The 14,696-nt window shown below is 40.0% G+C and overlaps 1 protein-coding gene across 3 annotated transcripts; it reads right to left on the reverse strand.

The window, feature by feature from the left end:
• Positions 1–726: 726 nt before the first annotated feature.
• Positions 727–14,479, reverse strand: LOC121293370 (translocator protein-like). 3 transcript variants are annotated; one of them, XM_041216384.1, is made up of 5 exons: positions 14,321–14,461; positions 10,644–10,734; positions 7,250–7,437; positions 2,358–2,496; positions 727–962 (listed from the first exon to the last, which is right to left on the reverse strand). In XM_041216384.1, the coding sequence occupies exons 2-5, from the start codon at positions 10,644–10,646 to the stop codon at positions 873–875; spliced, it is 420 nt and encodes a 139-aa protein (XP_041072318.1). In that variant the 5' UTR covers positions 10,647–10,734; positions 14,321–14,461; the 3' UTR covers positions 727–872. The 3 variants fall into 3 exon arrangements, with proteins under 3 accessions (XP_041072318.1, XP_041072316.1, XP_041072317.1); XM_041216382.1 differs by having other exon boundaries at positions 727–1,033; positions 14,321–14,453; XM_041216383.1 differs by lacking the exon at positions 10,644–10,734 and having other exon boundaries at positions 727–1,033; positions 14,321–14,479.
• Between the last annotated feature and the right edge of the window lie 217 nt (positions 14,480–14,696).

Consider the following 14,696-nt stretch of genomic DNA (forward strand, 5'->3'; position numbering starts at 1 on the left):
TACCCTTTGCTGCAACATTAAGTCAGAAAGCTAGTCAGCCAAGACCTCTATTGAGTGCAACCACTTAAAAGCCCAAATATGTCATTTAGTGTTGGAATGTGTCAGTTGAAACTATTAGTTTCTGCAAACAAACTCAGTTAAGTAAATCATAATTTACACCCGCCAGAGGCTCAGAATCATCATGGTATCCCAGACCAAAGGTGAGTGAAGGTGGGATGGGGGTCATGAAAGGGGGGAGGAGAAAGGGGATCAGAGGCAAGAGTAGGGCTTGGCTATAGGGTCCCCCACAACTCGATACCGGGTCTCTCGATTGGGGACAGAGTGCCTGACAATGAAGGACCCCTGGGACACTACTGGCATTCCCAACAGGGTTTGCTGGGCGGCCAGCACCAAATTGTGGTGGGCTTGGGGATAACGGGTGCCAATTGGCTCATTAATGAGCCTAATTAAAATGCTGCTGCTTGTGGCCGGCATTCTCATTTCAGCCCCTTCCACCGACTTAATCAGAGGAGGTTTTGCTGCTGCTAGGAGACTGAAGCAGGGCTTCTCCCACAATTAAGTAGGCCTAGCCCACCATGATGGCCTACATTAAATCCAGCCCAAAGTTTTGAGAACTCATTAAAGTTTGAAGCCTCCCTAGATGTTGCAGTTTCTGTTTTTACTGCAGTTCATTTGATGATTTTCTTCCTGGAAAATGCTATAAATACACACCAAAACAAACGAGAAAAGGGTATAAGCCACAGGTTTTAATTAGGATTTTAAATCCTCTACGTTTAAGAAACAGGAGTACAAAGTTAATCCTTCCATTTGCCAAAGCTATTAAGCAGGCTGAATTCCAGATGTTCCACAGAAATGAACTGCTCTAATCTTCCTTATCCTTGTTGTCCCTCCAAATGCGATAGTTGAGAGCAGAAGCCAAGGTCAACCAAGCCATGTAAGGAACCATTAGATAAGTAGCTGTCCTGTTGATGGGATACCAAATCACAGTTGTAGCTGCTGCCGTGCCATAAATGCAGAGTAACTCAGCAAAAGCCTGCAATAACAATGAAATGCTCAAGAAAAGCCTGCAACAATACAATGCTTTGCTTGAAGGTCAAATTATTTCCTGTAACTTTGTTCCAGATGCAAAATTACATGGGATGACACAACACAACTAGACCAAACAATTCATAAATACCACATGCTGTTCCACTGAAGTATTTTGTCTGCTCTCAAGTTCCACTAAGCTATGCCACTATCTCCAATGTACGATATCAACCAGGCAGCTATCCCATCCATTCCAAGTAGCTATGGAAAATATCAGCGACACAAGTGGATTTGAAAACAGTTTTTTTTAGCAGCAGATAAACTGGCCTGTGTTATTTATGTACATTTGCTCTATTTTTAGACTGTCAGTGAAATATTCTTACAGTGTGTCAAGGTGTTTTTTTTGATCAGTACACATCCTCTTACCTCGTAGGAGACAAACACTTTTTCAACTCTGAAGTAAACCTTTGTGAAAACAGTTTTTTAATATTACATGTGCTGGGTGTTGGAGGAACAGTAATTTATGCAGCTTGAACCAAGATTCTCCATTTATCCATATACTTTCCATCTCTCTTGCATGGTTGAAAAGCTGAAGGCCAGTAACAGTGATACAGGTACTTATTTGAATAGGCTACATAACATAACTTCATACCCACAGTTATCCATGCAAGTCCCTGTCTGACAACTAGCTGAGTTTAGGTGAACTGCTTTGATTTTTATTTTTGTTGGATTTGGTGGGCTGGGGAGAAAACAAGGTCTATGACAATTTGACAATTCTAATTTATGATTAAAATGATACAACATAAGAGAATACCCTTAACCTTAATAGCCTATAACAAGAAAATAATGGTGACAACTTGCAAGCTACCCTTGATAGGGGCAGAGGTGTGAGGATGCAAGACTTCAATGCTAGCTTCTTAGTAAATAAAATATGGGAGGAGTGGCTCAGAATTTATCTAGTGGTAGGTGAGTCATACAGACTAGGAAGCTTCTCTAATCTCTGCTGAGTTAACTAATATTGGAGTTGTAGTAGGGGGTGCTACAGCTGCTTTCAGTATCCCTGGCTAGAGATGGAAAATGGAGAATAAGTTTGGGCTTAACTATGATGCTCCCTGCAGTCAAATATCCTACCAATACTGCCAAAGCTCTTCAATAAATAAAGATCTAAGCAAGGTACTGGTGCATGAAAAGTGATCATGGAGTTACCCTGTTAGGAAGTCAATTCCTTCAGAAAAAGGAAGAATCCTAACGAGGAAAAATGGTGAATGAGTTGAATATATTACAGTCCTCACCAAGCATTCACTTTTTCCTCTCAGCATCTGTATACATACCAATCCCATTTTGTGTGCCCCAAAGAAAATAGGAGGCCATGCCCAGTTTAGAACAAGTTGGATTCCATATAAACCAAGCGGGATCAATGCTTTATCAGAGAATCCACCTAATTCCTTCCACACCAGGTAAGAGCCATAGCTGAGAAAAACAGAATACAATAAAATTAGTCCAAAACACGAATGGTGACACTTGATAATGATCAGAATCATGAATGACTTTCAACAATTCGGCTGTCAATTGCTCATTTACAACACAACGTACCACACTACCTGCCACTGGACAACCGAGTTATAAACTGCAGAAGTGAGGGGGGTGGAGGGAAGAAGAGGAGATTCCATCAGATAGGTCTGCCAAACAGCATTCTTATTGTGCATCAATTTGACTGGGTTGTCAGGTATTCGTTATCATTTTTCTTTGCACAAAGGTAAAAGGCCCTGTGATTGAATCATTCTACTTTCAATCAGGGCTCCTTGTATCCAATTTGGTGGAATAGCCTTCAAAAGGATGGATATATGCACCTTGAAGTCTGAGCCAAGGGAGTAGGAGTTACATTAGTTTATGTCATTTAACTGCCATATCAATGGTAGGGTAGTACCTTATTGTTATCCTGTTTATGCTGACCCACTGTCGAATCAAGATTAACATTATGATAAATTGTGAATTCACATATTTATTGTCCAATATAAGGAGACTAATAACAATTGAGTAATTCAATCAAGAACATTTACACATCCTGTATATCAATTAGCCATTGGTTTTGCTACTATAAACACCACAGCATGGCATATACAGAATGTATTCAGGACAATTTCTTAGAGCAGTACCAGGGAGCAGGCTATTCTGAAATGTGCAATAAAACACATTATTGGAGTGAAGGAGTCTCTAGATGACAGTGATCATAACATAATAGAATTTTACAGTTTGAAGGTGAGAAGTATGGGTTTAAGACTAATGTTTTAAACCTAAATAAAAGTATGAAGGTAGAACTGGCTAAAGTGAACAGGGAAACCAGGTTAAAAGGCAAAATAGTAGAGATGCTGTGGCGGATCTTTAAGGAGATATTTAATAACTTTCAGCAAAGATTTATCCCAGTAAGAAAGAAACTCTCTTTGAGAAGGATGCATCATCCGTGACTAAATAAGGAAGTTAAAGATAATATCAAATTGAAGGATACTGTACAATTGTCGAAGATTAGTAGTAGATCAGAAGATGACAGATTTTAAGAACCAGCAAAGAATAACTAAAAAATAACAAAGAGGGAGAAATTAGTGTACGAGAAAAGCAAGATAGAAATATAAAAACAAATAGTAAGAGCTTTTACAAGTAATTAAAAAGAAAAAAGTAATGAAATTGAGTGTCCTCTGGGGAATTAATAATGGGAAACAAGGAGATGACAGAAGTGTTGAACAGGTATTTTGTGTCTGTCTTCACTGTCGAAGACTTAGAAAATGTTCCAAAGATACTTGAAATCAAAAGGAGAAAGGGAAGGAGGAACTTAAAACAATCAGCATGACCAGAGAAAAGATGCTGGGAAAACTATTAGACCTAAAGGCTGATAAGTTCCCAGGGTCTTATGGCCTGTATCCTAGAGTCTTACAAGAAGTGGCTGCAGAGATAGTAGAGGCATTGGTTAGAATCTTCCAAAATTCCTTAGATTCAGGAAGGGTTCCAGCAGATTGGAAAACAGCAAAAGTAACACCTTTATTCAAGAAAGGAGGGAGACAGAAAGCAGGAAACTACAGGCCAGTTAGCCTAACATCTGACATTGAGAAATTTCTAGAATCCATTATTAAAAACTTTATAGCAGAATACTTAGCATGGATAAAAGACTAGTTAGTTAACAGGAAGCAGAGAGTAGAGATCTTTCTTGGGTTGGCAAAACATAACTGTGGAGTGCCACAGGGATCAGTGCTGGGGCCTCAACTGTTCATGCTCTATATCAATGACTTGGATGACAGGAAGTATGGTATCTAAATTTTCCGAGAACACCAAGATAGGTAGGAAAGTAAGTTGTCAAGAGACGGTAAGGAGTCTGTAAAGGGATTTAGATTGGTTAAGCGAGTGGGCAAATATTTGGCAGATGGATGAGAAATGAGAGAAAAACTGCCACAATAAGCAGATGTCCAAAAGTATTTCCCTCCATTCATCAATTCTATCCTAATTTACGGGAAAACATGAACTTGTCCGTTTCAGTTGGAAGAACTGAAAAGCAGTATATATTTTAAATGGAGAGAGATTGCAGAACTCGGTGGTACAGAGAGAGTTGGTTGCCCTGATACATGATTCACAAAAGTTAGTATGCAAGTACAGCAAGTGATTAGGAAGGTAAATGGGATGTTGGTGTTTGTTGCAAAGGGAATGGAATATGAAAGTAGGCAAGTTTCAGTGCAGCTGTACAGGGCATTGGTAAGACCACATCTGGAGTAATGTGTACAGTTTTGGTCTCCTTATTTGAAAAAAGATACAGTTGCATCAGATGCAGTTCATAGAAGCTTCACTTGACACATTCCTAGGATCAAAGGTGTATAGGTTGGGGCATTTACCCATTGGAGTTTAGAAGAATGAGAGGTGATCTTACTGAAATATATAAGATCCTGAGGGGACTTCTCAGGATAGATATCAGGAAGATGTTTCCTGTTGTGCAGAAGACTAGAACTAGGGGACACAATTTAAAAATAAGAGGTGACCCTTTTAAGATGGAGATCGGGAGATTTTTTTTTCTCTCTGAAAGTTATTAGACTGTGGAATTCTCTTCTCCAGAAAAAAATGGAGGCTGGGTCGTTTAATTTATTCAAACTGATTTGGATAGATTTTTGATAAGACAAGGGAGTCAAGGGTTATGGGGGTGGGGAGTGGAAGAGACAGGAAAGTGGAGCTGAGACCACAGTCAGATCAGCTACGATCTTACTGAATGGCAGAGCAGGCTCAAAGGGCTGAATGGCCTACTCCTGTTCCTATTTCCTTTCAATGAATACTCATCAATTGTACAATAGAAATGAAAAATGTTCAAGGACTTCACATGCGTATATCCAATGTTGAAACTAATACAATTACAGAGCTTGTAGGGTTTAAGTGCAAACCTATGCAAGAATCAGTAATAAGCTAAGAATTCATCAAAACAATTTCATGAGTATATATATATTGGTAATTTTACAGCTAGTATGCTACAGTAATTACTTTAGTTGCTCCTCAGGGAACATGTTTAGTGTTAAAATTTGAAATGAAAGTATCCTTCAAGTATATAATTGTACAATTGCTAATGGATTAGTCCTTCTACATAGCAGGATGGAAAAAAATACATCCCTTCCTAGGTGCTTATTTGCATCCACATATTCTTCCGTTCCCAGTAATAAGAGGATTTGGGCCCCAGAATTGCACATAACGTAGGCTGCAATTAAATGCTGTGAAGCAAGTGATCTAAGCAATTTTAGCATTTCCTTATCTCCATGTGCCATAAATTTTGCTTCTCTAAAAAAATTCTATTTGCCAACCTGGTTGAGAATTGAAAAGTACACTCGTATGATTAAGTAATCTGGGAAATGGTACAGGATCATCGTTGTTTGAAAAAGAAAGGAGTTTCCAGGAAGAAAGGAAAAAGAAGTAAAAATTAGAATTTTTATAGGGCTTTTGACAACCTCAGGATATCCCAAAGCATTTCACAGCCAGTGAAGTCCTTTTGAAATGTTGTTCAGCAAGGAAATTTAAAAATTCTCTTTTTTTTTTAAACACCTTTCCATGGCTTCACCCCTCTCTATCTCTAACCTCCTCCAGCCCCTACAACACTCCAAGATACCTGCACTCTGCAATTCTGGCTTTAATCACTATGCCATCAGCAGCAGGGCCTTCAGCAGTCTTTGCCCTAAACTCTGAGATTTCCTTCCTAAACCTCTTCACTTCTTTCTACATTTTCCTCCTCTGTTTAAGACACTCCTTAAAACCTACCTCTTTGACTTTTTTTTGGGTCATCTGCCCTGTGGCTCAGTGTCAAATTTTGTTTGATAGCACTCCTGTGAACTTCCTTGGGATGTTTTATTATTTTAAAGGCACTATAGAAATATGCTAGAGCCACTTCGCACAGAACAAAGCCCCACAAACAGCAATGTAAAAATGACCAGATAATCTGGTTTTAGGTGTTCATTGAGGGATAAATATTGGCAAGAAAACCAGGAGTATTCCCCTGCTCTTCTTTGAAATTGTCCTTTAGGATCTTTTACACTGTCCTGAGTAGGAAAACTCATACAAAAGATGACAAGAGTTGAGATTTCAAACATAATCAGCCCAGACTATCTGCTTAAGTCTCTGATAGGGGCTTGAACCCATACCTTTCTGATTCAAGAGGCAAGAGTGTCACCATTGAGTTGTTTTAACAAATTAATGATTAGATTGGGAAGAAGAATCACATGTTTGGACTGTTTCATAATGTTCCTTAGCTTGTTTGTGCATGTATGAAATGCATAACATGAGAGGTTGTGGCCAGGGTTTATCAACAAGAACGCAATCTTGTGAAGTTGACTCTGAGCTGTTCCAAAGGGTTCATTGTTTAACGTTAATGGTCTGGATTTCTTCAATGAGAGTAAATTAGGCCCCAGATGGCACGCCCATTTCGCCAATGTAAAGTTACACGCAAGTATCCTTACAACCTCATTAGAATATGTATACACTTAAAGCAGGGATAAATCAGCATAAACAAGGAAAGCACAAACACACACCATACCTTTTCATACTAAAATAAGAAATATAAGTTTCAACTCAATCATCATTAATGAACATCAGATGCAGCATATTTAGGAACAGGCAATAGGAGAAACTTTTCAATTTTTAATTGAACTTATTTTATAAATGCGTATTGAAAGTAACAGTAAATACATTACACAATTGAATAGTTACCTACCCCATGCCCGTGTATAATGTTGTCCAAACAGGACCAAACACCCAGTTGGGTGGACACCAAGATGGCTTTTTGAGAGTTGCATACCAGCCAGGAATTTCTTTCTGGGTTATATAAGCAGAAATTGCTCCCGCATTTGGCAATACAGTGAAACCAAACGCGCATACCCAAGTTGATGGCATCTTGCTAATCTAAATGAGACAAACATATCTAATGACTTTAAATGTTTTAAAGAAAGTCCTCAAATCTTGGACTAAATTAGTTTTTTTCTTTACAAATGTGTTCTATTGTTTCAAATATTAAAATGGAATATGGTTACAAAATATATTCATGAAGTGGATCTTCAATCTTGGACTAAATTACTTTTTTTATTTTACAAAATAAATCATGTTCACAGGTGATGCCCTTGGCAGACAAATCGGCAAGATTAAAGGTTAGATAAATTAACATTAATATTTAATCAAAATTATCTTGCTGATATTTTGCAGTCTTCTATTCTTAATGGAATAATCTGATTGTTGGTACGTGCTTTCCTTATCTTTCCAAATAAGCAACTGGAATGATGCTTAAATGAAGAATTTGAATTCAAGGTTATTACTGAGCACACATCTAATGGCACCTTCCACAGGGTTCAGAACTTCATGAATATATTCTGTAACAATGTAACCATGTTCCATTTTAATATTTGTTTCAAAAAGGACCAGCTAAAGGTCAGTTTCTCAGCGAACTGAATATTTTCTCTAATTGTTATTACTTTGAAAAAGCATTAACATTTTATTTTCTTCCATTTATACTAAACTATCACTGAATAGGTCACAAGTGTTAAATCAATGTTGCTGCTACTACAAATATGTTTCCAGTATCCAATACCATTATCTAACTTAGGTGCACATCACAAAGGGTCCACAATAATAATCTAACCATCCATGTTAAAACAGTTTAAAGGGTGCTTCCTAGTGGCCTTATTAATAAATGTGCCACCTGTGTGGAATTTAGCCACACATACAAGGAAGACACCAACTTTGATCTATGTTCTGTGTTCAATTGGCTGATCTCAAAAGTGGAAGCTTAATGCTTGGCTTAAGGGAATTTTTTTTATTCATTCATGGGACATGGGCTTCGATGGCTGGGCCAGCATTTATTGCCCATCCCTAGTTGCCCTTGAGAAGTTGGTGGTGAGCTGCCTTCTTCAACTGCTGCAGTCCATGTGGTGTAGGTACACCCACAGTGCTGTTAGGGAGGGAGGTCCAGGATTTTGGAAAAATATTTCAGGTTTCCTAGTAACCCACATTGAAGGCATGGCTGCCAACAGAAGGGCAAAGGAAGGGTTGCACAAGAGGCCAGAGTTGGGGGAATGCAAGAGTTCTTATTGGATTGTAGAGCTGGAAGAGCTTACAGGGTAGGGAGGGGTGAGGCTGCGAAGCGATTTAAATGCAAATATGGGCATTGGAGAACCAGAGGCCACTATAAGTCAAGAACCGGGTGATGAATGAGTGGCACTTGGTGTGGATGGGCAGCAGTGTTTTGGATGAATTGAGGTTTATGAAGGATGGAAGGTAGAATGCTTGCATTGGAGCAGTTGAGTATCAAGGTGACAAAAGCATGGATGAGGATTTCATATGGAGTGAACCAGAGAATGAGTTGGTTGATGTTATTGAAGGAGTAAGTGGTCTGTGAGATGGACAGGTGATGGCGTCAGAAGCTGAACTTGGTGAAATAGGACACCTAGTTCAAACACAGACAGCAGTTAGGGAGAGAAGTGGAATCTGTGGTGAGGGTAGGGACTTTATGATGGAAGCTGAATCTGATGGTTCCTGTCTTCATAATGCTTAACTAGAGAAAACTGGCTCATCCAAAACTACAAGCCTGATAAAACAGGGTCACTGGAGGGGTCGACAGAGGGCGTAGCGAAATAGAGTTGGGTTTTGTCAGTGTTAAGTGGAACCTCACCCCATGTTTTCAGATGATGTAGCCAAGAGGCAGCACATAGATGAGGAAGAGGAAGTCAAGGAAACTCCTTGCAGGACCTTCAGAGATAGCAGGAAGAGAAGTCGGGTAGAATTGTCCCAGAGTTGCTCTAAGTACGGTAGCAGGCAGATAAAATGACGTTTTATCCCCTGACCTCAATGGCTGCTTTTCAACCATATCATCCCAAACCCGGCGTGTTAATTATGCATTCCCAGGATACACACCATTTCGATGGTGGGCGGGCTCCAATTCACCTAGCACACCGCTTTATCACGCCAGGCACTACATTTAAAGTACAGCGGCGCTCAGTGCTTCTAGCTCAGTCCTGCAGCAAAGAAGACGTGGCCCCGAAAGGCAAGAAGACTGCAGCCCTTGAGCACCTTTTGGACACCGTGGAGGCCCGCTGTGATGTCCTCTATCCCTGCTCTGGCCACAAGAGGGGCAGCTACATTATCACTCCAGCTTGGTAGGTGATGGCAGTGATGATCAGTGCCAATGCTGCACAGAAGAGGTTGGCCACCCAATGCAGAAAGAGGATGAATGATCTCATCCGTGCAGCCAGGGTATGGCAACCATCTCATCACTCGAAACTCTCACATTCGAGCCCATCACATTCACTGGCATCTCACTCGCTGCCAGCTCAAGGGACATCACCACCCATTCTCACACACACACACACACCCTCACATGTCCATCTGGCCTCATCTCTTCTGGAGACTGCCTCCTCAGCCCTCACCAGCTTGAGGCCACTTGCACAGATCAATATGTGCCCCCACACAGACCCTGGAATACTCTCCTTTCCCAGTACAGCTCTTGTCCTGCAGCCTCTTCCTTTGCCTGAGGCCACTTCTCCCCTTTTACCAAGCAAGACCAAGCCCTGCAGCCATTGAAAAGCCACTCACATATGGCTGATCTGGTAGGTAGAGACCTGCCGGTGATCCCCCCTAAAAGTGATGTGCTGCTGTCTGTGAAGCCTGGCGCTGATGATTGCGAGTACTGACCAAAGCAAGGTAAGCAAACAAAGTCCTGAGCAAAGTGCAATGCACCAAGTCTACGCCTTCTATATGCTGTTGTGAAACACGTCAGCATATTTTCCTGCCATGGCGGATGATCCAGTGGGGAGGGCATGAGTCTGGCAAGCTGGCCTTATAATGATATGCTGACGTACTACAATGAGGTTCCTGATGTCCAATGTTGGGGAACACAGACTGCCATTGGTGGGCTGAGCGGATGGTTGCAAACTGGTTTTACGATGTCACGAAACCGATTTTTGGCCTTCTCGCCATATTGTCCGCTCACGCCACCAAACACGCCTGATGCTGGTGGGCACAGAAAATTCCAGCTATCATTGCTGGGTATTAGAGGAACAGACTTATAAATATCACAATTGGTCCCCACATCCAAATCATTTATATAGAATGTGAACTACCATGTACTGAGCACTGATCCTTGTGGGAAATATGGGGAATGTGTGGAACTGACGTTTAGCAAAGTGCCGAAGTCTTCACACGAGAAGAATACTGTCAAGCAAAGGAAATAAACAGTCTTTACTTTAGGAAATACAGCTATAATAGTAATCTGCAGCAGTATGAGTGATACATGTATTTATTCTGAATAGGACTCAAAACTGTTTTTAAGTGTTTTTGTCACTTCTAGAAACTGATATAATTTATAATGTGAAATGTTCACACTAATCTGATATTGAGAGGCCAGGGATTGGCCAATTAGCCTCTTAAGCTATAGATCCCTACTCTCTGGCAAAAGCGATGATCTTTCAATGCTGTATTTAAGTGTCCCTGGCCACACACATATCAGTACAAAAGGATAGAGAAGGATAAAGGATATATCTAGCTAAACCAATCATGCTGAATCAGTTAAATAGTATTTTGAATTAATTGCTTCAACTAAGTGAACAGCAGAAGTTGCAATAAAACTATCATATGTTACAAAACAGAAAATGTGCAGCTCATGTTGATCAATCTCATCACTCTGAAGACAGTTATGTAACTTCATAAATTGCACAATTTTCAGTTATAATATAACTGAATTAATGTGAATTAGGTGAACATTTTAAGCCTGCCAATGATTGTAATATTCATTATTTGTACCTTGTGATTCATGTTGTAAAAGTTGAACCTGAATGTATTTTTGTGATGGTGATTTTGAAATGGTTTGAAATGTTGTTGAAGATTTATGAATAAAATATATTTTTGCAAAAAAAAAAGTTTATCTAAGTGCAAAAGTAATGTGCACATCTTTAATTGAAACTTTTCAGAGAATGGTATAGCACAGGAGGCCGCCATTTGGTCTGTCATGCCTGTGCAAGCTCTTTGAAAGGGCTATTCAATTAATGCCACTCCCAGCTCTTCACCCATGGCCCTGCATTTTTTTCCCACTTCAAATATTTATCCAATTCCATTTTGAAAGTTCCTCTTGAATCTGCTTTCTCCACCCTTTCAAGCAGTGTATTCCAGAACATCATAATTCACTCTGGCAACAATAATTCTCCAGTCTCTCCGCATAACTGAGATATTTCATTCCAGGTACTATTTTAGTAAATCTCTTCTGCACCCTCTCCCTTCTAAAGTCTGGTACATAGAATTGGTCAAAATAATTCAACCTTAAAACCAGTGTTTTATAAGGGATTAACATAACTTTCTTGCTTTTGTAGATTGTGCCTATATTTGTGCCTTTTTAACAGCTTTCTCAACTCACCCTTCCACCTTAAGATTTATGTACATATAAACCCTTGCATCCCATTCCTGCACACCCTTTAAAATTAAACCAATTTTATATTGCATCTCCTTAGTTTTCATACCCAAAGGAATCACTTTCACACTTCTCTGCACAAAAGTTCATCTTGTATCTACTCTTTTCATGAGCCTGTCTGTTCTCTTAACCTATTTACTGTATTTCCAAGTTTTGCGTCATCTGCAATTTTGAAATCAAGCCTTGAATACCCAAGTCCAGGTCATTAATATATATCAAAAAGAACAGTAAACTCAACACTGACATCTGGGGGACACCGCTGAATACTTCTCTCCAGTCTGAAAAATAACTGCTATTGTTTTTTGTATCATGCAGTAACAGCCCAATTAATCCTATTCACTTCTTTGAACAAGTTTATTATGCGATAATTATCAACCACCTTTTGAAAACTCATATACACAGCATTACTCTGATCACCCCTCTACGTTGCTTCTGCAAAAAACAATCGTCTTAGTTACACATGATTTGCTTTTAACAAATTTGTGCTGATTTTCACTTTTTAACTCTTTTTTTAATGTGCCAATTATTTTTGCTCCACATTAATGTCTCCAAAAATTTCCCACTGTCAAAGTTAGGCTAACCGGCCTGTTTATCCCACACGTCTTTTTTGAACACGGGTGTAACATTTGCAAATCTTCAGTCCTCTGAGGGAGTTTGGAAGATTGTGGCCAAAGATTCAGCTATTTCCACCATTACTTCCTTCAACAACTTAGGATGCATTCCTTCTGGACCAGGTCACTTTTCTACATACATTATAGTTTCTTAAATTGAAAACCAACATCGGTAATTGGATAACAAAAACAAAAACAAAATTACCTGGAAAAACTCAGCAGGTCTGGCAGCATCGGCGGAGAAGAAAAGAGTTGACATTTCGAGTCCTCATGACCCTGACATGTCGAAGGGTCATGAGGACTCGAAACGTCAACTCTTTTCTTCTCCGCCGATGCTGCCAGACCTGCTGAGTTTTTCCAGGTAATTCTGTTTTTGTTTTTGTTTTGGATTTCCAGCATCCGCAGTTATTTTGTTTTTATCTCTATATTTTTATATCGGTAATTGGATGTTATGTTTTCAATTAAGCTGCAGTCTTTGCATAAATAGCTAATAATGCAGGCTTCAATGTCTGTGATTTCATCAGAGGGACATGAAGCATGATTTGTATTCATCCTCACAGTATACACAGTGCCATTTCCTTCTGAAATCTGTTACTCAAATGCACCCCTGAGTTAAGTCACACAACTGGTGCAGTCCAGTCATAGATCATGCAGATGAAAATCATGCAATGTCATACATCACAATTTTATGAATTTTCAGTTAATTATATAACTTGAGTTACTGTGAAGTGGGGCTCTTGTCTACACCGAGAGCCTGCTTTGCCCCTTGCTGTCCCTGATGGAAGGCAAATGCTCAATGTAAGTGCAACAAGCAATGGAGGTCGGCTTCATGTCTTGGGTTTGTGTTCACTGGTAAGATACTGGTGGAAATTTTAGAGTGCAGAAACAGGCCATCAGCTCAACAAGTCTGTGCTGGTGTTTATTCTCCATGTGTGTGCAGACATAGGGAGGATCTGATTCAGATCTTTAAAATTACTAAAGTCAGATTATATAATAGTGAGTAAGTTATTTCTAATGATAGGGCTGGGTGTAACTGGGGGAATCCAGTAAAGTGAAGAAGTAAGCAATAGTAAGACATGGAAACATATTAAAAATCTGTCCGGAATAGTTTTTAAATTTCTTCCAGGAGTTTGGGAAGGTGACTCACTTCCAGGACAGGTGTTCAAAATTGTGGAATATTGTACTGGAAGGCACACAACTGCAGATTTAGGTTATAATTCACAATGTTATAACAATGATTTCTGATTTATTCTACCAAGACACAGAAATATTCCCAAACACGTAAGTACTCCCCCCCCCATACTATAGGTTGAAGTGGCTACGATTCAGATAGTGTGGGTGAGGTATTTCTTACGTAAGTGAATAGCCGGAACTAAAACAAATATGTTACAAAATAGGACCAGCCCATGTTGACCAATCACACTTCACTCTGAGCAGTTATGTAACTTCAACAACGTACATAATTAACTGAACTTTTAGACAAGAGTGCGAATCAGGGGACATTTTAACCTATTGTTGCACACTGTGAGAAACTCTCAGTGGTCTACTTACATAAACTGCCTTAAAATTTGTAAACTGGATAAACTGATTTAAACATAAACTGACTTAAAATACTGATGTGTGGTTCAACAAAATGAATAAAGAGCTTAATGCAGTTTTCAGTATCAGTGCTGTTACCGGAGATGTAAAACACTATTCCTTTTCACATAAACAAAAACAAAAATACCTGGAAAAACTCGAGTCCGTATGACTCTTCACCAGGACACCTTTTCACCTTCCTGTTCTACACCCTGCTGCTTTGACCTTCTTCCATTCCCTGCAATTCGAATTTTTGGCTCTTCGCTCGTACTAAGTCCCTGCCTCCGTGCAGCTGTCAATCAGAATTACCATGGCCCCGCCCCTTCAGCCATCAATCACCACGTCCCCGCCCCCGACAATCACCATGAGCCCAGCTGAACTGAACACCCAGCTGCCAATCACCCCGCCCTCGCCATCAGTCAATCACCATAGCCCCGCCGCTCCATCCGTCAATCACTATGGCCCCGCCCCCTCCTCGCCGCAATGGCCCCGCCCCCTCCTCTCCTCAATGGCCCCGCCCCCTC

The sequence above is a fragment of the Carcharodon carcharias genome, chromosome 21, assembly GCF_017639515.1.
Source record: "Carcharodon carcharias isolate sCarCar2 chromosome 21, sCarCar2.pri, whole genome shotgun sequence".
Taxonomy (NCBI): domain Eukaryota; kingdom Metazoa; phylum Chordata; class Chondrichthyes; order Lamniformes; family Lamnidae; genus Carcharodon; species Carcharodon carcharias.

Coding starts and splice junctions, on each gene's coding strand:
- LOC121293370 (XM_041216382.1), bottom strand. Junction 2,497..7,249: donor ACATTATACACGGGCATGGG/GTAGGTAACTAT, acceptor TGTTTTTCTCAG/CTATGGCTCTTACCTGGTGT. Junction 1,034..2,357: donor GGGCACACAAAATGGGATTG/GTATGTATACAG, acceptor TTGTTATTGCAG/GCTTTTGCTGAGTTACTCTG.